Source organism: Panthera leo, chromosome B3 (assembly GCF_018350215.1).
Source record: "Panthera leo isolate Ple1 chromosome B3, P.leo_Ple1_pat1.1, whole genome shotgun sequence".
NCBI classification, from domain to species: Eukaryota; Metazoa; Chordata; class Mammalia; order Carnivora; family Felidae; genus Panthera; species Panthera leo.
This window is the reverse complement of record NC_056684.1, coordinates 24802394-24830317: the sequence shown is the minus strand read 5'-3', so window position 1 is coordinate 24830317 and position 27924 is coordinate 24802394. Positions and strand designations below refer to the sequence as shown.

Sequence of the window (27924 nt, the reverse complement as noted above, 5' to 3'; positions counted from 1 at the left end):
TCTATCCAAGGGGATACCCTCCCTTTGTCTGTCTTTGTGACACCAAACACGAGAAAGAAATTAATAATGGGATCAAAACAGAGTAAGCCTACGATTTTAGAGGTCATGCTCAAAAATTTTAAAAAGGGATTTTCAGGTGAGTACAGGGTGAACATGACACCAAGGAAGTTAAGGACCTTTTGTGAACTAGAATGGCCCATATTCAATGTAGGATGGCCCCCCAGAAGGGACATTAGATGCTCAAATAGTGCAGCGGGTTTTGCTAATAGTCACTGGGAACCCAGGCCACCCTGATCAATTTCCATACATTGACTCCTGGCTTGAAATTGCCAAAAATCCCCCGACTTGGGTTCCATTCATCATTAGCAAGAGGAGCCAGAAAAAGGTTTTAACCACTTTATCTGGAGGCTCACCCAGGGAGCCAAAGAAGCGACCCACCACTCTTCTAATATTTAAAGGGGACGTGGCGGAAGATATTGTTTTTCTGCCTCCTTATGACTCGCCAAGCTCCCTCCCCACTGCTCCTGAGCTTGAAACTCCTCTCCCATATGTCTCTCCACCACAGCGGTAGTCGCTACTGCCACTGCAGTTGCTGCCACAGTTGCCATTGCAGTCACCGCTGCCACCGCCACTGCCACCACAGTTGCTATTGCAGCAATCACCAAGGCAGTGGTGGCCACTGCCTCCGCCACTGCAGTCGGCACCTCCCATCTCCCCAACCCTCTCAGACCCAGAGAACCCTCCCCCACAAGGGCCAGCACCCAGACTGTGCCCCAGACCCAGACCTAATGCTCTTCAAATGCCTGTAAGGGAGATGAGAGAGCCTGAAAGACAGAATGAGGATGAACAGTCCAGCCCAGCTGTTCCATGATGTATTATCAACCTTTCTCTACAACCGACCTCCTCAACTGGAAACACAACACTCCATCATACTCTGAAAAGCCACAAACAATGGTCAACTTGATGGAGTCCCTCTTCCAGACCCACTGACTGACTCTGTTTAATACAGAAGAAAGAAGAAGGAGAGAAACACGACAGTACCTAGAAGATCACGCACCTCCGGGGATTAATGACCCTGCAGTCTGGGCTCAAGCTGCCACACCTGAAGAATGCCCAACATGGGATTTCACCACAGAAGAAGGACAGGCCCACATCTGAGGATTCCAGGAAGCCCTCCTCCGGGGAGTCTGAGCTGGAGCCAGAAAGCCCATGAACATGACTAAAATATCATCAGTCATGCAGCAACCTGGGGAGTCTCCCAGAGACTACTATGAAAGATTATGTGAAGCATACTGTGAATATATCCCGTTTGACCCTGAGGCACCAGAAAGTCAACAGATGGTAAATACCTCTTTTGTGGCACAGGCTGCCCCAGATATCAGAAGAAAACTCCAGAAGTTGGAGGCCTTTGCCGGGATGAATATCACTCAGCTGATAGAGGTCGCCAATAAAGTTTTCATGAACAGAGAAGTTGCAACCGAAAGAGAAGCAGAGAAAAGACTAAAAAAAGAAGGCCACCGTTCTTGCAGCAGCACTAAAAGAAACATCCACTGAGGAGACAGGACGACCCCAACCACCAAAAGGTGGGGGGGGAAGCCCAGAGCCTCCTTAGCAAGGTATCAATGTGCATACTGCAGAGAAGGGACACTGGAAGAATGAATGTCCGAATCGGAAGGGGCCCTCAAAACCCAGCCGATATGGGCAGGAACCTCAAGGCAAGAATCTCATTGGTCTGGCTGGGGTAGAATCACACTGAGGGGGACTGGGCTCTTTCTCTCTTGGCCCCAGCGAGCCCATGGTCGAAATGAAGGTAGGGGGCTGAACAATAACTTTCATGGTTGACACTGTGGCTGAATACTCTGCTGTTACTTCCCTGGTGGCACCCTTAAGCCAAAAGAAAGCAACTATACTTGGGGCTACTGGGACACGGACGATGCAACAGCCCTTCTGTCAAGCTCGACAATGTGAACTTGGGGGTCACAAGGTCCGGCATGAGTTCCTCTACTTACCTGACTGCCCAATTCCTCTCCTGGGCTGGGATCTGCTTTCCAAACTTGGGGCCCAGATAACTTTTGAACCCACTGAACACACTAGCCTCCAATTAAACCCAAGGCAGAAGGAAACCCTGGTCTTAGCAATTACCCTGCCAAGGGAGGAAGAATGGAGACTATTCCGCACCCAGGCCCTACCCTATAGCCGCTCAGAATTCAGGCTTACATTCCGCTCCATTTGGGTTGAAGATAACCCACCTGGACTAGCTTGGAGTCAGGCCCCCATCATTGTTGACCTGATCCCTGGAGCCCAACCTTAGAGACAAAGGCAGTACCCCCTTCTACTCGAGGCTAGATGGGTATACAAGAGCACCTGACCAAGCTCAGAGAAGCAGGTATTCTAATTGAGTGCCAATCAGCTTGGAATACCCTGCTCTTGCCAGTCAAGAAGCCAGGAGGAGGATACCGACCAGTAGAGGAATTGAGGGCCATTAACAAAGTGACTGTTTCCTTACACCCAATGGTTCTAAACCTATATACTCTCCTCAGCCAGATTCCGGAGTGAGCCAGATGGTTTACATGCCTTGACCCAAAGGATGCTTTCATCTGCCTCTGCCTGGCTCCTTAAAGTCAACCATTGTTTGCCTTTGAATGGGCTGAGCCCATTACAGGGTGCCAGATGCAGCTGACCTGGACACCACTTCCCCAAGGTTTCAAAAACTCGCCTACTCTTTTTGGGGAAGCACTAGCTGCAGACCTCGCTGATTTTCCGAGGGAAACCACAAGGTGTGTCCTCCTCCAATATGTATACGATCTCCTCCTTGCCAGCAACACCCAAGAAGACTGTATGAAAGTTACCAAGACCCTCCTGCAGCTCTTATCCTACTTGGGGTACCAGGCCTCTTGGAAAAAGGCAGATTTGTCAGCAGCAGGTCTGATACTTAGCCTTCCTCCTCACAAAAGGAAAAAGAGAACTAGGACCAGAAAGGAAGAAAGTTATCACCACACTGCCACAGCCCCAAACAAAATGAGGCTTGCGTGAATTTTTAGGGGCCACAGGGTTCTGTTGCATTTGGATTCCCAGATTCTCAGCCATAACAAGGCCCCTCTATCATCTGTTTGGAGGGCCAGACTGGGAGCCCCTCACATGGACTGAGGAGGCAAGGGCTGCTTTCACAGAAATAAAGTTGGCTCTGGGACAAGCCCCGGTTTGCCTGACACAGAAAGGCCCTTTAACCTCTTCATATGTGAAAAGGATAAAATAGCCCTTGGAGTGCTGATTCAGAGCATGGGGCCTTGGCAATGGCCAGTGATCTACCTGTCAAAAAAACTTGATCCTGTGGCTGTAGGATGGCCACCATGCCTCAGAGTGCTGGCAGCCACAGTCCTGCTCAAGGAGGCAGAAAAACTCCCACTGGGAAAAACACTTAATGTTAAGGTCTGACATGCAGTCATGTCCCTCATGAGCACCCAAGGATATCATTTTCTCTCCAATTCTTGGCTGACACAATACCAAAGCCTTCTCTATGGAAACCCAAAGGCACTCTCAAAACAGTAAGAACACTAAACCCGGCCACCTTCCTTCCCACAGAGGAAGGAGAACCCGACCATGACTGTTCCGAAGTAGTGGATGAAGTCTACACCAGCCTCCAGGACCTCCAAGACCAGGCTATAACAAGCCCAGAGATCACCTGGTTCAGCAATGGGAGCAGCTATTTACAAGAAGGCAGCTGAAGAGCAGGATATTTGGTAACCACACCACCGAAGTTCTGGAAGCCAAGGCCTTGCAGGAAGGATCGTCGGCCCAACGGGCTGAAATGTACACCTTAACCTGAGCCCTGATCCTTAGCAAAGGTAAACGCGTTAACATCTACACTGATTCCCAGTATGTCTTCGCTACTGTGCATGTACACGGGGCCATCTATAAAGAAAGAGGCCTCCTTACTGCTGCAGGGAAAACTATCAAAAACAAAAAAAATACTAAAGCTTCTTGAGGCTGTATGGCTGCCAAACAAGGTAGCTATCCTACACTGTAAGGGACATCAGAAAGGAGACAACCCCATAACTCAAGGAAATCACCTGGTCGACAAAACAGAGAGGCCACCGGTGGTGACCCAGGCAAAGCTCCTACCTACAGTATGACTCTTGCGCCCCAGAGGGAAGCCTCCCTGATCCAACGAAGAAAGAAGTTGGGCCTCGACAGAAGGGGAACATTAAGCAAAGAGGGATGGTAGTCATGCCAAATGGGCACATCTTTGTCCTGTTGTCTATGGGAAAATACCTAGTGAAGGAATATCACCAACTCATGCACCTAGGGAAAACTGCACTGGAGGCCCTTCTCAAAAAAACTACTATATCAGCCAGCTGCTGGCATTATGCTGAGCTGTCAGTGAACAATGTGTAATGTGTGCCAGAAAGAATGCTTGGTCTGCCCCATGGGGCCCGCCTGGCATGCAAAGGATCAGGGCCGCCCCTCTCGAAGACTTAGAGGTGGACTTTACTGACATACAACCAAATAAAGGGTTCAGGTATCTTCTTGTAATAATCTGCACATATTTGGGATGGGTCAAAGCATTCCTGACGAGAAGGGAACGAAGTTGCGAGGTGGCCAAAGTTCTTCTACGGGAGATTGTGCCTCGGTTTGATCTACCCTTAACCATACACAGTGATAACAGACCTGCATTTGTGGCAGATATAATACAAACCCTGACAAAATCCCTCAACATACCTGGAAACTGCACACTGCTTACTGACCCCAGAGCTCAGGGAAAGTAGAGCGGATGAATCACACCCTCAAGGAAACCCTGGCTAAGTTCCATCAAGAGACTAATCTCCCACCACCAGATTTACTACCACTGGCCCTCCTGCATGCCCAATGCATGCCTGGGGCACTGGGATTTTCCCCTTTTGAGTTATTATATGGGCGACTTTCCCGCTGCCATGTTTAGGAAAACTCCCAGGAGACCTACACCAGATTGGAGACAAGGGAATAAGAGAACAGCTCCAGTCCTAAACTGGACTGGAGCAGTTAGGGGCAGTCCTAAACAAGTTACAGAAAGACACCAAAGAGAGGGCCCCAATTTCCTTAGGGACCCCGTTCACCCCTTTCAGCCAGGAGACTCTGTATGGGTCAAAGATTGGAAGAGGGAACCTCTTAGACCACGGTGGACTGGGCCTCATACTGTTATTCTAACCACTCCTACAGCCCTTAAAGTTTCAGGTATCATCCCATGGATCCATCACTCCAGAGTTAAGAAGGCCAACTCAGAAGAACCCACAACCTGGAGAAGTGATCCAGATCCAGTCAACCCGCTTAAACTGACCCTTAAAAGGGAAACTGACCCCTAAGACCTCTATCCTGCTCCAGCCACACCCCAGAAGCTGGCTGGCCTGTGCATGGCAGAAGCCTGGGGAATCAATGCATGAACCTAGCCCAGGTGTTTGGATGCAACTCTGCCAGCCCTTGCCGCTTACTGGCGTCATAGCCCTGATCTTACTTCTTACTGTTGGGTTGATAGAGACTGCACCAACAAGCTGGACATGGGACAAAAGATGCATGCTGGGTCTCTATACATACCTCCTCTGGGTGGGAGGATTATTAAGTATTGCCTGCATATTATGATAACCTCTCTCATCCTCACAAAGGCCGCTTACCTTCTTTGCCCCCAGCATTGTTATATGACAATAGGGTGTTAAGGGCGTTCAGCGCCTTCACCTCCCTCCACAAAGACTGCTACAAGGGAAAAACACCCACTCTCTGTCAGTCACCCGGTGCCCCAAGGGCTAAGTATTGGACCATAGAGATAACCCAAAATGTCAGGAATCCATGTCACAATAAGGGCCTCCAGAGAGGGAAGCGAGCTTGCTATACTTACCTTCCTCAGTGGGGGATCTCGGACAGGCGAGGGGTGCAAGACAGGGCCTCTCAAAAAGTTATAAAGATACCCAGGATAGGGTAATACAAGCCATAAAGGCGACCACTCCCCCGACAGCCTACCAAGGTTTGAAACTTTGAGCTCTCAATCAGATGCTTACCAATTCCCCACTACAGCATTGGGCCAACACTACTCTACAAGTCCTCCATAAAATAGATAATCACACCAAAACCTGCTGGATGTGCTTGCCCCTCAGCTGGAGGGCTTACATAGCCACTCCCACCCATTTGACCTGGGAAGCTCCTGAAAATCTCAAAACCAACACCTCTGTCTTAATTGGACCCCTGGCCACTGGGGTCTGTCTCATAAATGCCGACAATCTAATCTGTACAGTCCCTGAAGGTATGAACAGTACTTTTCTATGTGGAAGAAATATAACCTTAAAAAGGAATGCAACCCTGTGTTCAACCCCTGGGGTATTCTATCTGTGTTCTAATTCAGCCTACCAATGCTTAGAGGCCAACTGGACTCAGATATGTTATTCTGTCTTCCTGACCCCAGAGATATCCATGTACACTGAAGATCATCAGCTCCTAACAGCCTTTAACCCCAAGTCCTGGGCTAAATGGGCAATCTTGCTACCCGTTCTGATAGGCGCAGGAATTGAGACAGGAATAGGAACTGAAATAGGGGGCATAGGTTCATCTGTAGGACTATACCATAAACTATCTCAAGCGATAAATGAAGACATGGAACTGGTGGCAGATTCTCTGGTAACCTTACAAAACCAAATAAACTGTCTGGTGGCAGTGACCCTCCAAAATAGGCGAGCCCTCGACCTCCTCACTTCAGAAAAAGGAGGGACTTGCATCTTTCTGGGGGAGGAATGTTGCTATTTCATAAACCAGTCAGGAATAGTTACAACTAAGGTTAAGGAACTCAAGGAAAGAATTCAAGGTAGAAAACAGGAAAGTATCAGTCAATGGAAAGGATGGGATCTCACGGATTGGGCATCCTGGCTTCCTTCCCTGGCGGGGCCCCTCCTCTCCATAATTTTACTTGTATCCATCGGCCCTTGTATACTGAATGCTATGGTTCATTTTATTGAAAACACTGTTGCTCGCCAAACTACTGCAAGTATCTTAGCCCTCAGAGAGTATCAACCTATAAAAATGAAAGGTGATGCCTACTAAAAGTTGTTTTTAAAGGCATCAAAGGGGGGAATGCTGGAGAAGTAAATAAAGTATGCCAACGATGGCCATGGCCGATGGAGCTAAAACATACTCTGGTCTCTAGCTTAGAGACCCCTCCTCCGGGTTCTTCTTCCTTTGTTTGCTGTGAGCGTGCGAAAACCCCCACAGATATGGAAGCTGAGGACTATAAATTACCCTCCCCACTTGCATTCTGGGCACAGACCTTTGGAGAAACAGTCTCCTTTGAGCCTGCCAGTGTTAAATAAATCTCCAATCCATCAAGATCTCTGAGTGCCGCCAGGTTTCCAGTCTGGTTCCATAACAAAAGCACTGTCGGCCCCCCACCCCCACCCCATGGGGTTAGTACAGGAAGCTTTTATCCAGTATATTAGAGGGCAGGGTGGGAGCTTGCATATACATTAAGGAATTTATGCATATTCTATTATTTAGGCACTTTGGTTCAATTGTGCATTCCTAGCATGTCAACATGCTAATGCATACACTGTATGTTCAAAAAATGGCAGAAAACCCTGCCCATAGAAGATCTTAGTATTATTATCAACTAAAAGAAACTTCAGGACAACTCAGGTGGCTTCTGTGCAGATCCTCTGCTCCAAACCAGTTTGATCAGGCAAGGGGCTATCATGTGAAACACCTAGCTGGCATCTTCTTGGTGGGAGCTGCTAGCTATACAAAATAAAACACATCCTGTTCCTGCTTTTGTCGTTCCCCTACCCCACTCCCAGCTCTGCTGATAAATGTTAGCCCTCAGATTTTAGTACCTCTGCTGTATCCTAGCTAACAATCTGGGACTGAGCCCTTAACCTGTGGGATCTAATAACTATCTCCAGGTAGTGTTCACTTCAGCAGTACATGTACTATTTCTAGGTAGATGGTGCCAACACTTAATCCCAAGATCAAGTTAATTGCTTGGTGGTGTTGGAAAACACACATTAGAATAGTATTAATGAAATGAGCCATCCAATGTAATGTCAGAAATGGTTGAGAAATACATGGTTTTCTCCATTTGATACATATATTTTTCATTTCTTCAACTCCCTTGCCCCACTTCCATTTCCTTTGAAATGATAAGTTATGGCATTTCCTATAGCTATAATTCTGATACTAAAAATACCAGTGAGATCTACTTGAAATATGACCTGAATTTTATTTCAAAAAAAAAAAGTGATGTTTTAACCAAGTCAGAAGACAATGACCACAGACAAAAGAAAAGGAAGACAAAATATTCGTTTTTCTACACAGATACCTGAATTATACACATGAGGATATGTGTGTGTTGTTTTTAGTCAAAGTTGCTTCTTTGTATGGAAACTATTTCCCTTTATTTAACTGTCCCTAATGAGGCAAGTTTTTGTTATATATGAATTGTCTACAGCAAGATGGAGAGGGAATTTAGGATTCAAATCCAGTCAGGAAATAAGTGTAATTTACATTTGATAGGTGAAGTACAGAGGAGGTTGGTGGAATCATGTTGCTCCTCAAGACGTATAAGATAAACAGAACTGCCATACTGACATAACTCAAAGGACACCCTCTTTTACCTGCCCCACCACCGCTGTCCCTAACTCCCACATGTTAAAGAACAAAAATCCCACTAAGTACCACTGAAGATCTAACTAGCTTTATTAAGTGATTCTTGAATCAGGCAGCATCCCATCTACCAAGCAGAGGGGAGCTCTGAGGAGAAGTACAAAATAGAAGATTTTTATAGGAAGGAAGGTGAGGTGAGGAAGTTATTAGCAAAATAAAAGAAAGGATTGTCTCAGGTGTGGTCAACTTCCCTTAAGGGGAAGAGTAGGAGATTTATCATGCAGATTATCTCATTTTCTTTTGGGTGGGGTGGATAGAGAGGGCCCACGTGACAAATGACCTCACTGATGCTGATCAGAAAATTTCCTGACTGACTGGGTAAGACTACACTTCTGGGGGAGGTTGAAATTGCCCCTAGGTTAGATATTAAGACTGGGTTTGGTGACTCCACCTAAGTTGATGCCATTTTGGGCCTGTGGTTTTCTTTGTAACACAGACATACTTAAGTTCTTGCAGAAAGCCTGTAAATAGCTGGCTATTTTACCCTTTGCTTATACTGTTATCTCTGCTGTGTCCTGTTTTCAGGGTACAAGAGGTGGGCATCAGACCTGGTGCACTATTGTAGAGATGTTGGCATCCTATCTTGTTTCACTCTTAAACAGCTCCTGGAGGCAGCTCCTGAAAACCAGTAGAAGCAGAGTTAGCGCATGCAGGAAGACTACAATTGTCAGGAGTCTCACACGTTGCCTTGGTGCTTTTCTCTTGCCTTGATGTACTACAGCTGGTCATCCACAGTTGTCATCGTGAATTTTCTAGCAGAGTTTTTTCCCCGATATCTTGCTACTATTTTGAGCATTCTCAAAACTGTCCTGATAGACATCCTTTTCTGTTCAATAGAACAGGACACATCTGTGTTTTTCCAAAACAGAGGTGGTGTCCTTGACACCTAGAGGGGCAACAGTGGTGTGGAAAGGAAAACTTAAGCCTTAGCATGTGAATGTGGTTGGACAGAGATGATAAACTGTCATAATACATGTTTGTACCCCCGCTCAACATGGGCTTCTGAGGGCAGAGACCAACACCTATTCTAGTGTTATTCAATTAGCATATCCAACACTATTTGTCATTTGTCTGTAAAAAGAATAGGAACTTGCACCGGAATGTAATGTTAACATACTGCTTCTTTAACTGAGAACATTTTGTCTAATGAGCAGTGCACCAACACTTACACTAGCTATGCATACTTATAATCTTGCTAGTTATTACAGTATGCAATAGTAGGCACTTAATCATTATTTATTCACTTTGTGAAATAGTTTTCTGCATGGATTGATTGATCTTTAGGTTAATCATAAGAGGACCTAGGCCGTCCTGGAAAAGCAGTACTTTTTTCACTAATTACTTTCCTATCTTAACAATTCCTTCATCGGTAAAGTGGCACATAATGTATCTAGTATATATTATCGATATATATCTATTGATCAATATTTTATTTATGATAAAAAATAATATATATTATTGGTCCAAACATGAATTTGGTTATTCTATAAAATTGGATGTTCCTTCTTCTCTCCTTGCTGACTCATCTTCCTATAGCCTAGATATAGCAAGCATCTACTCAATAAATCATTAATTAATTAATCTCTCATGTTAGGGATTGCTATGGGTTGAATTTGAACTCCCCAAATTTACATGTTGAAGTCCTAACCCCCAGTTCCTCAGAATGTTACCTTATTTGGAAATAGAGTTATTACAGATGTAATTCATAAAGTGAAGATGAGGTCATACTGGAGTAGGGTGGGCCCTAATCCATTATAACTGTTGTCCTTATAAAAAGGGGAAATTTGGAGACAGATACAAACACAGGGAGAGAATGCCATGTGAAGATGAAGGCAGAGATCTACAAGTCAAGGAATGCCAAACATTGCCAGCAAACCACCACAAGCTAAGGGAGAAGCCAGGAACATATGCTCCCTGAAGGCCCTCAAATGGAACCAACCTTGCTGACATCTTGATGTTGGATTCCAGCCTTTGAAAGAATGAGGCAATACATATCTACTGTTTTTTTTTAATTTTTTTTAATGTGAGAGATTTATATTTACATTTGAGAGGGTCAGAGAGAGCATGAGTGGGGAAGGGGCAGAGAGAGAGAAGGAAACACAGAATCTGAAGCAGGATCCAGTCTCTGAGCTGTCAGCACAGAGCCTGACACGTGCCTTGAACTCGTGAACCGTGAGATCATTACCTGAGCCAAAGTTGGGTGCCTAACTGACTGAGCCACCCAGGCACCCCACATTTCTATTGTTTAAGGCACCCAGTTTGTGGTACTTTCGAATGGTAGCCCTAGAAAACCAATACAGGGATATATTGCTATATACTTTGTTCAAATCCCACAAATAAGATATAGTACATATTATTACTGCACATATCATTTTCCAACTTCCCTTTTTCACTCGTCAAGGTATGGGTGTCCTTCATGAGCACATTAAATTCTACCTCATTTTTAGAAAATGGCTGCATCGTATGCAAAACTGTGCATGCTTTTCTCTGTTAAAATGTTATTTACCTTTTACATGTTAATATGTTAAGTTTTAATAGTAAAGAAGGATTAAATTATGTAGTTGGTCTTGTCCTTTATGGCTTCTTTTTTTTGTTCTTGTTTAGAAAAATCTTCCCACTCCAGCATTATAAACATAGTACATTTCTATAATATTTTTTCCTTTTTAAAAAATTATATAATTAATCTACCTAGAATTTGTTTTAGTTTATGGTGTGAGATTAGGATTTGATTTTTTCCCTAGTCAATTTTTCCAACATGCTATACTGAATAGTTCTTTCTTTCCTGCATTGATTTAAAACTCCACATTTGAGGGCACCTGGATGGCTCAGTCAGTTAAGCATCTGCCTCTTGACTTTGGCTCAAGTCATGATCTCACAGTTCATTGCATCCAGCCTAGGGCAGAGCCTGCTTAGGATTCTCTCTCTCCTCTCTCCCTGCCCCTCCCCCACTTGCACTTATACTCACTCTCTCTCTCTCTCTGTCTCTCAAAATAAATACACATTTAAAAAAAAACTCCACATTTATCACGGACCAATTCTCCATAAATACAGAAATTTGTTGCTTTTGTCCCAGTTATACATTCCTTCATGAAAACCATCAGGAAAAATAGCTTTAACTGACATGTAATAGGATATAGCCTTCTTTTTTTTTTTTTTTTTTTTTTTTTTAAAGAGGAAATTATAATGTTTCTTTTTCTTTTTTTGGCCCACTATTTATATATTTATGTATGTATGTATGTATGTATATATTTATTTATTTATTTTTGAGAGAGCATGAGGTGTAGAGGGAGAGAGAGAGAATCTTAAGCAGGCTCCATGCCCAGTACAGACCAGTGCAGAGCTTGACACAGGGCTCAATTTCACGACCCTGAGATCATGACCTAAGCTGAAATCAAGAGTTGGATGCCTAACTTACTGAGCCACCCAGGTGCCCCGTTTAAACAAATCATTTGATATATAAACATTATATGTTAGATATATTAGTTATAAAGCATGGTAATACACTTGAATAATAGTTACTTATTACTAAAAAACAAATTACCCAAACAAAAATCACTTAAAACAACAACAATTATTTATTCTCTCTCTGTTTCTGTAGGTCAGAAATTCAGGAGCTGCTTAGCTGGTGGTTCTGGCTTGGGATCTTTCATGACCCTAAGATGCATTAAGATGTTGGCCAAGGCTACAAACTTCTAAATGCTTGGTTAGAGCTAGAGGATCCACTTCAAGGATGACTGGCAGTTGGCAGGAGATCTGAGCTCCTCACCACATGGATCTCCCAGAGGGCTCCTTGGGTGCCCTCCACCATGGTAACTGGATTTCCCTGGGACAAGGGATCCAGGGAGGTAGGCAGAAACTGCAATGTCTGTGACCAAGCCTTGGAGGTCACACACTGTCATTTCCTCAGTATCCCATTCTTTACATATACCATTCCTATTCAGTGTGAGAAGGGACTACACAAGGGCATCAATACCAGGAGATGGGGACCATTGGGAGCCACAACATATAACACCCATGAACTCACCACCAAGACCAAGAAACAGTACACTACTGATAACTTGCATCTACCCATGTGTCCTTTCCTTACCACAGCCCCCTGCTTCCTGTTGGTATCATTCCACTGTTTTTTTTTTAATGTCTGCATTTTCAAAAAATGTTTATTTTGAAACAATTGTAGACTCATATGCAATTGTGAGAAATAACAAAAAGAGATCCAGTATATTCTGCACCAAGTTTTCTTTAATGTTAACACCTTATAGAACTATAATACAGTATTACAACCAGAAAATTAACCTTAATGTAATTTGACTTTATTCAAATTTCACCATGCACTCATGTTTTACATGCACTCATGTGTATGTATTTGTATGTGAATTTAGTTCTTTTAAAAAATATATTTTATTTTTCCATAATCTCTACACCCAATGTGGGGCTCAAACTCACAACCCTGAGATCAAGAGTCCCATGTTCCTCCAAATGAGCCAGCCAGGTGCTCGGCTGTATGTGAATTTAGTTCTATATGATTGTGTTGCATGTGTAGACTTATGTGCTCACCACTATAGTCAAAATACAGAACACTTCCATCACAAGGACCCCTAGCAATACTATTCTATAGCCATAACCACTTCCTTTCCTTTCTCCTCCCAAACCACCAGCAACCACATTTATTCTCCATCTCTGTTATTTTGTTATCACAAAACTGGAATGGAATCAGACAATATGTAACCTTTTGAGATTGGCTTTGTTTTTTGAGCATAATTCCCTTGAGATCCATCCACACTGTTGTGCATATCCATAGCTCCTTTCTCTCATTGCTGAGTAGTTAATTCCATGATATGAATGTATCACAATCTGTTTATCCATTTACCTGTTACAGTTACTTGATTTCTTTCCTGTTTCTATTATGTATAAAGCTGCTTTTATAAACATTTGTGTGCAAGTTTCGTGTGAATGTAAGTTTTAATTTATCTGGGATAAACATTCAGTAGTTTAGTCACAGAATTGCCTGGTAAGCACATGCATAATTTTGTAACAAACTGCTTTATTGCAGATAAAAGTAGTTGAACGATATTTTGCTCAGTATGTCTAGCATTTGGGATCTGTAAAAACAGTATTGCTATGTATATAGTCTTCTGGGACTTATTTTTTCACCTAAAGTTAGGTTTCTAAGATTCTTCCACATTGCTGCATGTATCTATAGTTCATTAATTTTCATAGCTGCACAAATTTCTCATTTTGTGATTACTGTACACAGTCACAAAATGAGTGTTCATGTGCAAGTTTTCTCTGGTGTATTCTTAGGGACAGGGGTGCTGAGATTTAAGGACTTCAGATGTTCGAACTTAAGATGGAACGCCAAATAATTAACCAAAGTGGCTGCACCCATTCATACTTCCAGTGGCAACGCTTAAAAGTTCTTCTAATCCACATCCTCTAGAGCCTTAAGTATTTGACTTCTTAACTTTTGTCAAATGTAGTGGGTTATTATGACTTCTTAATTTTTGTCAAATGTAGTAGATTATTAATTTCTTATACCCCAAAAATTTTTAACTTATTTATCTTCCTTTATTCTTCTGTTACTTGTATTCAAACTGACAAGTTGAAAACAATAAATCCAGTTGGAATTAGTTTGGAAAATACACAAAATCCACAGGTTAGTTTAAGAAGCAAGCCCACTCAGATAAATGGCAGTTCTATATTTATCCAGATCTTCCTTTACCACCTTTAGCAAAATGTTGGTAGCCATGTGATCACATATTCCTCATCTGTGATATGGGATAAAAATTCTCCTACCTCATGGAATGGCCAGGAGGATGAAGACAATCACTATAAAATGAGTAAGCACATGCCTGACAGGCATTACATTCTCTACAAAGGTTACATTCTCTACAAAGGTTATCACCACTTCTATTGTTGGTTTTTGTTATGATTATTTGCATACATCTTGAACTTACATTTTTGTTCTTCATTAGGCATTTTATATTATTCTAAAAATGAAATCCTTCTGTTGATCCATTATATTTTCTAATTGGCTCTTGCTTATACATGAGAAACTTATAATTGCACATTTTTATCTTATAGTTAGCTATATTACTAACCACTTTCCTAGATAAAAACCATGACATTGCAAACAGTGATAAATTGTGCCTTTTTCTTTTCTAGTATTTATACCAAAAAATATTACTATATGGTAATAATCTATAAATACACTATAAGCTACCCCTGCAGCTCTATACTTTGATAATTTAATTTAAATGAATGTTAAGGCCTTGTTAATTACTGTACAACATCTGTGCCTAACTTTACAAATTACAAATTTCAGAATCTCTTATGACCTTTTCTTACAAATTAAGTACACTCACAGGGGACCTGGGTGGCTCAGTCAGTTAAGTGTCCAACTCTTGATTTCAGCTCAGGTCATGGTCTTGCAGTTTCTGAGATTGAGCCCCACGTTGGGCTCTGTGCTGACAGCTCAGAGCCTGCTTGGGATGCTCTCTCCCTCTCTCTCTGTTGCATGTGTGCACTCTCTCTCTCTCTCTCTGTCAAAATAAATAAACCTAAAATACATATTTTAAAATTAGGGACACTTACAAGAGTAAATATTAAACAAATAATATCAGTTTAAAATATTATAGACTGTGATTTTTACTTATTCCATAAGCATTTATTAAGTAAGCATCACACCACCAAAGTAGTACATGAAAGCTGGAAGCAGTCTTCATGATTCTTTCATCCAACTCCATATATTTTTCAGAGAGAATGTATCATCCAGAGTCTCTTCTATTTACATTCTATCTGTAGGTACAACCTTCTCATCACACAGCTCTAAATCACAGGTATCTCCTGACATGGCCCAGATCTTTACCTCTAGTGCTTGGCTTTTCCTGGCATGTTGATATTTCACTATCCCTCTACCTCCTTGACATCTGTTAGATGTCAAACAGCCATGTCTACTTTAACATGGCATATGTTAGCTTTGTATTTTTTCCCCCAAACCTGTTTTTCTTTGTGGGAGTGGGAAAATTTTCCCTTCTTCCAACCTAGGTTCTTGGCTGTCCTAATAATTAAATTAACAGGAGAAAAACAAATTAATTTCATACTTACAAGGGCCCCATAAAAATATGAGGCTCAAAGAAGTGACCAAAGCAGGAAACTTTTGTACCTTTTAGACAAAAAAATAATAAATAAATTTGTGAAGAATTGACAAGAAAAAGGGGTTTGGGCTTGGGGTAGTAAATTGGTGAAGAGACAGGATCTGTTTATACAGCCTTCTTCGTCTTAAATTTCCTATCTCTGGTGATAAGGATGCCTTCTACTCTCCTGGTACAGGGATGGTACCTTTCACATAGGAGATTTGTTTCCTGCTTTCAGAGAAACAAAAGAGGGTCAGCATATCAGTCTTGCACTAACTGTTTTTCAGGTCACTTTAATTCAAAATAATCAATATGCCAAAGTGGCATATTTGGGGCTAGAGCATTCTACAATCCTTCATCCCCAAGTCATTAACTAGACTCTTGAGGGTTACTCTTGATTCACCTCTTTTCCTCCTCCAAACATCCAAGCTGTTGATCTATGATACTTGTAGTTTTCCACTCTATCCACTGCCTAGAGCCTAAGCCACCTCCTAATTTGTTGCCGTGACTGCTCCCACTGGGCTCAAAATTTAGCTTTCATCTTTTGAAAGGGATAATAATATCTTCTCACCTTATGCCTCTGCTTGGGGCAGTCTACAGCTTCCTATTGCAGTTGGAGCAAATCTAGAGGCCTATCCCTTCCAAAGGCAGCATGGTCCATGCATGCTGGCTCCTCTGTCCCCTTCCCACTACCAGCCACACTCTCTTCCACCCAGACTCACTCTATGACCCCAGACCTGTATCTCTGTCTGGGTCTCTCAGCTGAGCTTGGCTGTGTGCACCTCTGTCAGACCTCCCCTCCAGGGCCTGGTGACCATCCCAGGTCTGCCCCTCCCACTGCCTTCAGGCCCCAGCAACTCAAGATATCAGTTGCTTGGGCCCTCCTCAATTCTTTCCTTATTTCATATCCCACAGCCAGTTCAACACTATATTGTGCATGCTTTAATATGGCCATGTCCTACCCTGCACCATGACCACTCCCACATGAACCACCAACTCCTCTCTCCAGGATTATTGCAATGGCCTCTTACTGTCTCCTTGCTACTGACCTAGCCCTTCTGTATTCTATTCACACAGCTGCTGGTGATCTTTGGAAACCTAAGTTTAGTCATAAGACTCCTATGCTCAAAGCCCTCCAAAACTTCCCTTCTCACTCAGCTAAAAGCCAAAATCCTTACTCTGATTCTTTAGGCCCTATCTGAGCTCACTATGGGTTTATCTCTGCTCAGCCACTTGGCTCTAGACACCTGGACCATCTTACTGGGCTTGGAAACCCACACTCTCCTACACTTGCTCATTTTTCCCCAAGATATCTCTGCAGTTTTTTCCTTAGGCCTCTGCTGAGGGCTGTCCCAGGAGGCCCCCTCTGACAGCCCAAGCTATAGTAGCCCAGGCACACCCTTCCTGCTGGGTTCCCTGTGCCCCTCCACTTCCTACATCCTTCTTGTTGGAATCACCTTAGGAGATATAGCATTCCTGAGAGCAGGGACTTAGTGGTGTTCTCAGGGTGTCTTGTTTAGTTGCTGCCAATTTTAAGGGACACTAATTCTCTTAACATGTGTTGTCTGTGGGGTTTTTCCCCACACCACCAAGCAGTTCCTTGACACCGCTGGGTGTCCTTTAATTCAACTCAATTGACACTACTTGGAGATAGCATCAGATCTCACAGGTTAAGGTCTTAGTTCTGCAAGGCTGCCTCCCAACACACACACACACACACACACACACACACACACACACACACTTCAGACACTAGTCACAAGTTCAGGTTGTCAGGTGCTTCTGAACAATTGGCTATAGATCAGATGTTCCAACAACCCCACCTTGGGTTTAATTCATTTGCTAGAGTGGCTTACAGAACTCAGAGAAACATTTTACTTACCTAATTACCAGTTTATTATAAAATGATATAACTCAGGAAGAGTCAGATGGGAGAGATGCACAGGGAAAATATGGGGCTTCCACGCCCCGTCTGGGAGTGCCACTTTCCCTGACTCTCCACATGTTCACAAACCTGGAAACTCTCCAACCCCCATCCTTTTGGGGTTTTATGGAGGCTTCTTACATAGACAAGATTAAAACATGGGCCATTGACCATTGATTTGACCTCCAGCTCCTCTCTCCCCCTGGAGGTCAGTGGAATGGGGCTGAAAGTTCCAACTCTCTAATCACAGGTGGTTGGTTCCCCTGGCAACCAGCCCCCATGGAAAGTGCTTTCTAAAAGTCACCTCACTGGGGTGCCTGGGTGGCTCAGTCGGTTAAGCGTCTGACTTCAGCTCAGGTCATGATCTCACAGTTTGTGAGTTCAAGCCTCGCATCGGTCTCTGTGCTGACAGCTTAGAGCCTGGAGCCTGCTTCGGATTCTGTGTCTCCCTCTCTCTCTGTTCCTCCCCTGCTCATGCTCTGTCTCTCTCCTTCAAAAATAAATAAAAACGTTAAAAAAAAAATGAAAGTCACCTCATTATGATAAACCCAGGTGTGGTGCAAAAAGGTTTGTTATGACTATCAAGATGACTTTATCAGTCTCATCACTTAGGGAACTGGTTTAAGAGCTTTATGCCAGAAATGGGGATGGAAACCAAATATATACTTATTATTATAAACCAGTGTCATACTGTCTCTTCCTACTAGAATGTTAGATCCATAAGAATATCAGTTGTCATCAGCAATTTTTCCAACTTGGTCCCCAGTGCCTAGAACAGTGTGTGGGGAAAAACTGGGTGATGAATAAGTATTTACTGAAGGAGGACAATTAAAGTGACTTGTCTAGAGCCCAGCAGCAGGACCTCATCAGAGCTCAGTGGTCCAGACAGTCAGCTCAGAGTTCACTCAAGCCTGGCCCTGGCCCAGGCCCAGGGAGTCAAGAGTCTGAGAGTTTAACTGGCAGAAGACATCTAAGCTCAAAACCCCTGCAGAGCAATCTAAGGGAGGTTTACATACCAATGCACATATGTCAGAAGAGAAGTGATTCCACGAAGTTCAATGGATCCTGCAGTGTGGAAACCTTCTGGGAGATGAGTTGAGTGAGGACTTAGCGGAAATACTGAATTTGGATTGGTGAAGAGCAAGTGGGGAAAGATTCTAGGCTTCAGGAGCTGCAGTGTGACTCATGGAATCTTGGAACCTTACAGCGGAATGTAGATGGGAATGAACAAGGCCTGTTCTGAGAAGGGTAAGGAAACCTCTTGCCCTGGGGCTGGGCCTGGGTAGGGAGGGGTGGAGTTAAATCAGTAAGTTGGTGACAGTTCCCCTGAGGGCCTCAAAGGACCTCTGCCTGAGGAGTCAGCATTTGACTTTGTAAGCAACAGGGGACTCCGGTAAGCTCCAGGGTAAAGAAATGAAGTGAAGGGGTCCAGGAGACCAAGGGACCACTTTGTCAACATGTGGATTGGCTGAAGCAAGGAGACTGGGAGGCAGGGAAACCCTCCCAGAGGGTTGGGGCCACACTGGGGATACCTACAGGGATGGAGGCATCTATGGAAATAGAGGCCCTGGGGCCTCACTGGGTTAGGTAATGGAGGAAAAGAAGAGTCCATGAGGTCTTAGTCATTGGAAACCAGGGAAGTTGTAGTCCTTCATTTGCTGTTAACACTCATTTTGGGATGCCATTGGTTCATTGTGAGATCTGATTTCTTTCCCTGAAAATGCAGGTACTTTAGCCAAATCTTTCTCTGACCCAGGCCTCTACACATTAATATTATACCCCTAGAAATGGCACAGGGGAGAGGTTTGATATATGGCATGCATCATTTTCTTAGTACCTGTCACTCTACCCTCCTTATGCTGGATTCTGATAAATACTGTGGTCTTTGGCAAGGCTCCCTGTAGAGATGTGAGACCCTGACATGGCTGGATGGTGTTTGACCAGGGTACAGGAGGTAAGAGTATCATGGTGAATAGGTAAATGATTTGAGTAAAGTTTAGGAAGTGACTTGTAGACGGCCTGGGAGGGATGAACCCAGCACTGGCAGAGGCTGCTAAGGTGGTCTCTTGGGCAATGACTGAGTATCCTAATGCAAGGAGAGAAAGGTGGGGCTGGCCTACAGGAGGAGGCCAACAGCTCTCAGAATCAAAGACAGTGCCCATAATGGCTCTTCTCACCCAAATTCCCAGCCAGAGTCTCCTCAGCAAGAATCTCTGCTTCTTATCTCTGTACTTCCAAAGCAGAAGGCTAACTGTCACAGCTGTGGTATATCTGGGGGAGAGCATTATTGCAGGAGTGGGGACTCCCCCATATCTTCTGCCATACCCAGCATATTCTCCTACACCCATCATTTACCCGCTCCACTCTCCAATTGCCCATCAGTACTAAGGGTAGCCTTTGCCCCAAACTTCTGCCACCGCTGGTCTTCACCTGCCCTCCCAACAGCCACTTTCAATTCCCTGTCACAGTTTCTCATAAAGGCCACCTCAAAACTGCAGCACACAGGGATATTTTAGCTCTCGGCGTTTTCCAGAGAGGAAAAGAAAAATACTTGCAAACCTGTCTTTCTTTTCCACTGCGAAATAGTCCTCCTTTCAATTAAAAAGAAAGAAGGAAAGAAAGAAAGAAAGAAAGAAAGAAAGAAAGAAAGAAAGAAAGAAAGAAAGAAAAAGCCTATTTAGGGAAGTAAGGAAAGGCGGCTATGATCAGGGAAAAGAAAAAGTTCACCGAAGAAGTGAATCTGAAAGTAGGTGGAGGTTGAGCAGGGATAGGGAAGGGCGTAGAGGCAACGGAATTCCGACTTCTTGGGCTCTCCCCTAAAGCAGATATTCTCGATAAATAAGATTCAAAAATTGGAGCAGTGGTATGCCATGGCTCATTTTGATTTTGATTCTAGCTGATTCCAGAAGGAGGCTCCTAACCCGGGTCCCCAAACTGTTTCCTCGTCCTGGGCCCAGGAAGCAGGGCTGGCCCAAGAAGAGCCTGGCAGCTGCCAGGGAACTGCGGTGCCTTTTCTCTCACAGTCTGCAGCTTCCTCTCTCCTACCGGAGACAAGGCGCGTTCCTAACGTTCTTGGACTGAACTGATGCTTCTGGGAAACGAAACCAAACTGCTCTAAGTTTCCAGCTCGGGCTTTTTTTCTTTCCCGCTATCTGCGGTATCTCCAGCCCTGTCGTGGCGCAAGGCGGGGCCAGGAGCTGCGGCGGCGGAAATGGCCGGGAGGGCGCCAGTACAAGGGGGCTCTATGCGGCGCGCGCCCCGCCCCGCTTGCGCCCTGCCGCGACTGCGGACCGGCGGGCTGGGCGGGGCGGGCGCTGACCGCCGTCTCCTTGCGTCCCGCAGGCTGGGAGCTCGCGCCGCCGCGCCCGAGCCGCCGGCGATGATCACCTAGGAGGCTGGCGCGGTCAGGCGCGAGCGGCGGAGGAGCCGGGCGCGGCGACACGCGGCCATGGAGCGGGATCTGGCGGCGGCGGCGGCCCAGGAGCCCGGGTCCCCGGGTCGTCGCCGTCGGCGGCGGCGGCGGCGGCGGCGGCGTGGGGACGGCAGGACGCGCGTGGTGCGCTCCAACCTGCTGCCGCCCCCGGGCGTCGAGGACCCCGCGGCGGGCGCGACCAAGGGTGCGCGGCGGCGGCGGCGCGGGGGCACCCAGCACCTGGCAGACAACCGGCTCAAGACCACCAAGTACACTTTACTGTCCTTCCTGCCCAAGAACCTGTTCGAGCAGTTCCACCGCCTGGCAAATGTGTACTTCGTCTTCATAGCGCTGCTCAACTTCGTGCCGGCGGTGAATGCCTTCCAGCCCGGCCTGGCGCTGGCGCCCGTGCTCTTCATCCTGGCTGTCACGGCCTTCAAGGACCTGTGGGAGGACTACAGCCGCCACCGCTCGGACCACGAGATCAACCACCTGGGCTGCCTTGTCTACAGCCGGTGAGTTGGGCGCTCGGAGCAGTGGAGCGCGGGGTCAGTTCAGGGCCACGGCTCTCCGATAACTTGGTGTTGGGCGCTGTGTGAATGGCACCGGGCGGGGTGTGCCCAGAGAGCCGCTCGAGTGGGGGCGAAGGGTCCGACCTCCATTGCTCCTGGGAGCGCGGGGGGTACCCTGTCCCTGATTGCTTGGCACGGAGATGCCGCGTCCGAACCAGAATGATCCCAGGGCTGGAATCCAGCGGCCGCTGGGCGTCCTCATCCCCACCGCTCCCGCCTTTTAAGTAAAAAGGAGGGAAATCCATCCCCCCTCCCTCCCGCCGCCCCCCCCCCCCCCCCCCCCCCCGTGCTCTGGTTTGAAGTCCTAGCCCCAGTCTTCCATGAGGCTCTATAGGATAGGTTGTTTAACAAGTTTAGCAACCAACACAGGTACCTAAAGCTCAGGCTTAGGTAACATCTCTTCTTGGAACAACAGTGAAACTGCCACCAAGTTTTGGTGTGACCAGCAGAGACATATTAAAAAAGCAGAGGTAATAATAGCAGCTGCCATCCATTGATGTGAGCTGTGAGCAGGCCACCCACTGAGCACCATTCCATAGTTGACTGTTTGTTGTTAATTTTCTAAAAATTAGCCCGTTTCTAGACGTAAAGACTGAGGCTTTGAGGGGTTTTCCAGCCCTGCCCATGGTTGGTATTAGGGAATGTCGTTCCATTGGGCTTTTTCTCACTCCCTGCACCTACCCAGAGTTTTGGACCCTCAGGCTCGGAGTGACTGGTGTCTTTTCTCCCTTTAGACTATCCACCCCCAAAGAGCCACTCCAGATCCATCTTGGAGCTGTGCCCAGTAGCTGAGCCCACCTCAACAATCCAACCCCTCAGGAAGGCAGATGGTCTGGACTTCTCTCCAAAGCTCATCCCATCTTTCCCTCCTCTTCACTTTGCTTGAGTCCTGGTGTAGGGGGCTGATGTGGGCCGCTGAGTTAAGGACATTAGTCTTGTCTGGCTTCCGTCACATGTGAGGGGCTTCTAGGAAATACCTTGTGCTCTCAGTGGCAGATTGTTCCCCTAAAAGATGGGAGTCATGGTTATTCCTACTTTTTAGGATAGCTTAGATGCAGAGTAGTATTTCTGACCCTCCCAGCAACATTGGTTGTGCTTCATACTTATTTTACAAATGAGTAAACTGAGGTTCAGAGAAGTTAAGTAACTTGCCCAAGGCCACACAGCTGCTACGTAGTGAAGTGGTACTGGAATTTAACCCAGGTCTTGTCAGTTTTACAGCTTTTTCAACATTGCGGTGCTTGTGCTTCTTAAATTTATATAAAAATTACTTGAGGAGTTTGTTAAAAATTACAACTCTCAGGCTCCCATTGCCAGTGTTTCTGACCAAACTCATCTGGGATTGGACCCAGGAATCTGAGTGTTTAATTAGCACAGAAGTGATGCTTATTTAATGATGTCTCATACTTTGAGTAATGTTCTCTTGTTCTCAAGGGGCACCCACTGCCCAGTAGGCAAGCATGATGTGGATAGGGCTGTGGGATTTCCTGGCTCTTGGTCACAAGAAGCCTGAGGTTAAGAAGGGAGGGGGCATCTGTTATACAGACATCCTGTGTCCCTAGTGTGAGGATTCTGGGAGCTGTACATCTGCCTTCTGCAAGACAGAACTCTGGTGGGACTGTCGCAGGTTTGAGTCTTCACACACACCACTTCCTGTTATTAGTGAGCCAGTAGCTCCGGTAGCCTCCTTTTCAGAAATACTTAGGCCTCAGGAAATATAGTATATTTTCAGTTGACAGAGTGTTTTTAATCCATTAAGTCATTTGACCCTTAAAACCACCATCACCCCAAATGTGCAGATGAGAAAATAGAGTGGTACCCAAACGCAATTCTCTTTACTTGACTTCAAAAGGTTTCATAGGATTTTGAAACCTTCATCTTCCCCTTGGACCACACCTGTCCATGTTCTCCTCACCTTCTACCCTGACCAGACTGGGATTCTTAAATAATCAGTACAGCCCTCAGGGGCAGGTCCTCAGAGATAATGGTGCTTTCAGGAGAAGTTGCTAAATGTCTCCCAGCTCCCAAGTTGAATTTCTTGAATGCTTTCCTGGGCAGAGAAGGGGCCCTTTCCTTAGGAAGGTCCCATGTGCAAGAGGGGTGGTAGCTGTTTGTGGAGACGAAGACTATCTGGAGGACAGTCATCCTTGTTCAGAAGCCAAACTCTTCCAGGCCTAGAAAGTCTGTGACTGGTGTTTTTAGGACTGAGCTGTGAGTAATGTGGATTTCTGAGCCCTCCCCTGTCCTCTGAGAATGGTGACTTGTGCACCCATTGCATTCCAGGCTGTGTGTAGCTGCCTTGAAAGTTCTGTGCTTTGACTAAAACCAGTGCCCTGAGTTGCTCCTCACCATGTCAGGCCCTAGCCACACCCTGGGATAGAAGAGGAGGAGTCTGGGTCTTGCCCGGAGCTTACTGTGGGGACTGATTGCACTATGCAGGACGTGTCCATGGGCTGGGGCCAGGACAAGGCTCCTAGCCTAGCATTGCAGGATGCAGGTGAGGAGAGGCCTCCCAGAGGAGGGCATGAGTGAGGACCAGGGAGGATGTGGCCAGACAAGGGGCGGGAAGGGCAGATGCCACAGTTGAGAGAACACAGGATGGTGGTGGTGGTGGTGGGACACGTGACAGGGTCAGGGCAGCCTAAGACTGCAACCAGGCCATAACTTTTTTTTTTTGGGGGGGGGGGGTAAGGTGCATTCTTGAAGCCCAGGATCTCAGGTGCCTGGCATTGGGACCAGCCAGAGTGGCCCAGAAGATGACTTATTTTATGTCAGGCCAAAGTTTGTTCCGTGCCTTTGGTTACTAGAGAGACAATGGGAAGCACAGTTGTGAGCAGTCAAGGTCTGTTCTGTGCTGCATCATTGCTCTGGTTGATGTGCAGAGGGGTGTTTAGTCAAAGCATGTGTAAATGCAGAGCATGAGCAAAGTTTAGTTGGGGAAGCCTTATCTGCTGACACTGTCTCTGGATGGTGGCTTCTTTTGGACATGTCTGTGTTCTGACTATAGCCTGCAGTGTGTCAGTTATTTATGTGGTGTTTCTCTCAGTAACATAGTCCTAGGGTCCCTTCTTTATGAGAATCCCCATCAGACTTGTGAGAAATGCAACTTCCCCAAGCCCCCACCCCATGCTTTCTAGCCTGTGGAGGTGGGAAAGCTGGTGTCTTCATCAAAGCTTTGTTAACACACAGAAGTTTGAGAAGCAGTCCTTTGCTTCCATGTCCTGAGCCCATTGTATCCTCTCATGGATTTCATACTGTGGTATTTAGAAAAATTCTCCTGAGCCATGCTCAGTGGGATGAGAGAGAGATAGAGAGGTGGGTGATCCTGGGGGTCGGGTCCTATCAGTGGCCTCCCAGCTGGTAGAAATGGTCAGTTTGAGCATCACTCAGTTGTGGTCTAGTGGGTTGGGGAGGGCGTAGAAAGGCCTTCTTGGTCATACAGACCATTTTGGTGCTGGCTGCGGCTGGCCAGAGGGTCCACAGGTGGAAAGAAAGGGGGCTTACTGAGCAGCCATCTGGGACAAGGCTGGTGTCACCAGAGGCCTGGGCTGAGAGGGGAACAAATGGTTGAAGGGTGCAAGATTGGCAGGGCTGAAGGAGGAGAGGACATGGGAACACAGAATCAGCCTGGAGAGTGGTGATGGGGGCAGGAAAGCAGAGAATAGTTGTCTGAGAAGGACATTGATAAGGAAGTTGAAGAAGCAACATTCTGAGAAGGGAATATTGCCCAGGAGAGCCAAAGGGAAGAAGCAGGGACCATGCATGTAAGAAAGCACTCTCATCCTTGTCTTCAATTTTAAGGGAAGTGGGTAATACTTCATTAAACAAGAAAACCTGATCCCTGCTCCCAGAAACAGATCAGGTCTCCTAAGGGTACAACTTGAGGTGGGGGTGCTGCATAAGCCCCCTGCCTCACCTGCACTCTGTTTCCTAAATTGTCAAGTGGGCTGTTGAACCCAGGTCTGCATTCCCCTTCTGGCTCCCTTGTCCTGTGACCCTCTCTTTGCTCCATACTCTGCCTGAGTCATTGTATAATGTTCCCCCCCCCCCCTTTTGCCTCCATTCCCTTTGTAATGACTTAAATATAGTCTTTTTAAAAATTTTTTTTAATTTAATTTTTTAAATTTACATACAAATTAGTTAGCATATAGTGCAACAATGATTTCAGGAGTAGATTCCTTAATGCCACTTACCCATTTAGCCCATCCCCCCTCTGACAACCCCTCTAGTAACCCTCTGTTTGTTCTCCATATTTAAGAGTCTCTTATGTTTTGTCCCCCTCTCTGTTTTTATATTGTTTTTGCTTCCCTTCCATCATGTTCATCTGTTCTGGGTCTTACAGTCCTCATGTGAGTGAAATCATATGATATTTGTCTTTCTCTGACTAATTTCACTTAGCATAATACCCTCCAGTTCCATCCATGTAGTTGCAAGTGGCAAGATTTTATTCTTTTAATTGCCGAGTAATACTCCATTCATCCATCGATGACATTCATCCATTGGTGGACATTCTTCTTTATCCATTCATCCATCGATGGACATTTGGGCTCTTTCCATACTTTGACTATTGTTGATAGTGCAGCTATAAACATTGGGGTGCATGTGCCCCTTTGAAACAGCATACCTGTACCTCTTGGACAAATACTTAGTAGTGCAATTGCTGAATTGTAGGTTAGTTCTGTTTTTAATTTTTTGAGGAACCTCCATACTATTTTGCAGAGTGGCTGCATGAGCTTGCATTCCCACCAGCAATGCAAAAGAGATCCTCTGTCTCCACATCCTCACCAACATCTACTGTTGCCTGAGTTGTTAATGTTAGCCATTCTGACAGGTGTAAGGTGGTATCTCATTGTGGTTTTGATTTGTATTTCCCTGATGATGAATGATGTGGAGCATTGTTTCATGTATCAGTTGGCCATCGGCATGTCTTCTTTGGAGAAGTGTCTATTCATGTCTTTTGCCCATTTCTTCACTGGATTATTTGTTTTTTGGGTGTTGAATTTGGTAAGTCCTTTATAGATTTTGGATACTAACCCTTTATCTGATACGTCATTTGCAAATATCTTCTCCCATTCCGTCGGTTGCCTTTTAGTTTTGCTGATTGTTTCCTTCACTGTACAGAAGCTTTTTATTCTGATGAGGTCCCAATAGTTCATTTTTGCTTTTATTTCCCTTGCCTCCGGAGATGTGTTGAGTACAAAGTTGCTGTGGCCAAGATCAAAGAGGTTTTTGCCTTTCTCCTCAAGGATTTTAATGGCTTCCTGTCTTACATTTAGGCCTTTCACCATTTTGAGTTTATTTTTGTGTATGGTGTAAGAAAGTGGTCCAGGTTCATTTTTCTGCATGTCGCTGTCCAGTTTTCCCAGCACCACTTGCTGAAGAGACTGTCTTTATTCCATTGGATATTCTTTCCTGCTTTGTCAAAGATTAGTTGGCCATACGTTTGTGGGTCCATTTATGGGTTCTCTATTCTGTTCCATTGATCTGAGTGTGTGTTCTTGTGCCAGTACCATACTCTCTTGATGATTACAGCTTTGTAGTATAGCTTGAAGTCCGGGATTTTGATGCCTCCTGCTTTGGTTTTCTTTTTCAAGATTGCTTTGGCTATTTGGGGTCTTTTCTGGTTCTATACACATTTTAGGATTTTTTGTTCTAGATTTGTGAAGAATGCTGGTGTTATTTTGATAGGGATTGCATTGAATGTGTAGATTGCTTTGGGTAGTATCTACATTTTAACAATATTTGTTCTTCCTATCCAGGAGCATGGAATATTTTTCCAATTTTTTGTGTCTTCTTCAATTTCTTTCATAAGCTTTCTATAGTTTTCAGTGTATGGGTTTTTCACCTCTTTGGTTAGATTTATTCCTAGGTATTTTATGGTTTTTGGTGCAATTGTAAATGGATCAATTCCTTGATTTCTCTTTCTGTTGCTTCATTGTTGGTAAATAGGAATACAGCCGATTTATGTGCATTGATTTTATATCCTGCAACTTTGCTGAATTCATGACTCAGTTCTAGCAGCTTTTTGGTGGAATTTTTTGGGTTTTCTATATAGAGTATCATATCATCTGTGAAGAGTGAAAGTCGTAGCAGAGGCTAAGACTTCCAATACTATGTTGAAAAACAGTGGTGAGAGTGGACATCCCTGTCTTGTTCCTGACCTTAGGGGGAAAGTTCTCAGTTTTTCCCCATTGAAGATGATACTAGCGTTGG

General features: G+C 45.1%; 1 protein-coding gene across 3 annotated transcripts in view; it reads left to right on the top strand.

The window, feature by feature from the left end:
- The first annotated feature begins 18953 nt into the window (after positions 1–18953).
- Positions 18954–27924, top strand: part of ATP10A (ATPase phospholipid transporting 10A (putative)) — a 179162-nt gene continuing 170191 nt past the window's right edge. The window contains exons 1-2 of one of the 3 annotated variants that reach the window (XM_042941264.1): positions 18954–18975; positions 21070–21654. In XM_042941264.1, coding sequence (XP_042797198.1) covers positions 21176–21654 — 479 coding nt within the window. In that variant the 5' untranslated portion in view covers positions 18954–18975; positions 21070–21175. The remainder of the gene's footprint in view (positions 18976–21069; positions 21655–27924) is intronic. The other 2 variants (XM_042941263.1, XM_042941265.1) reach the window with 2 other exon arrangements.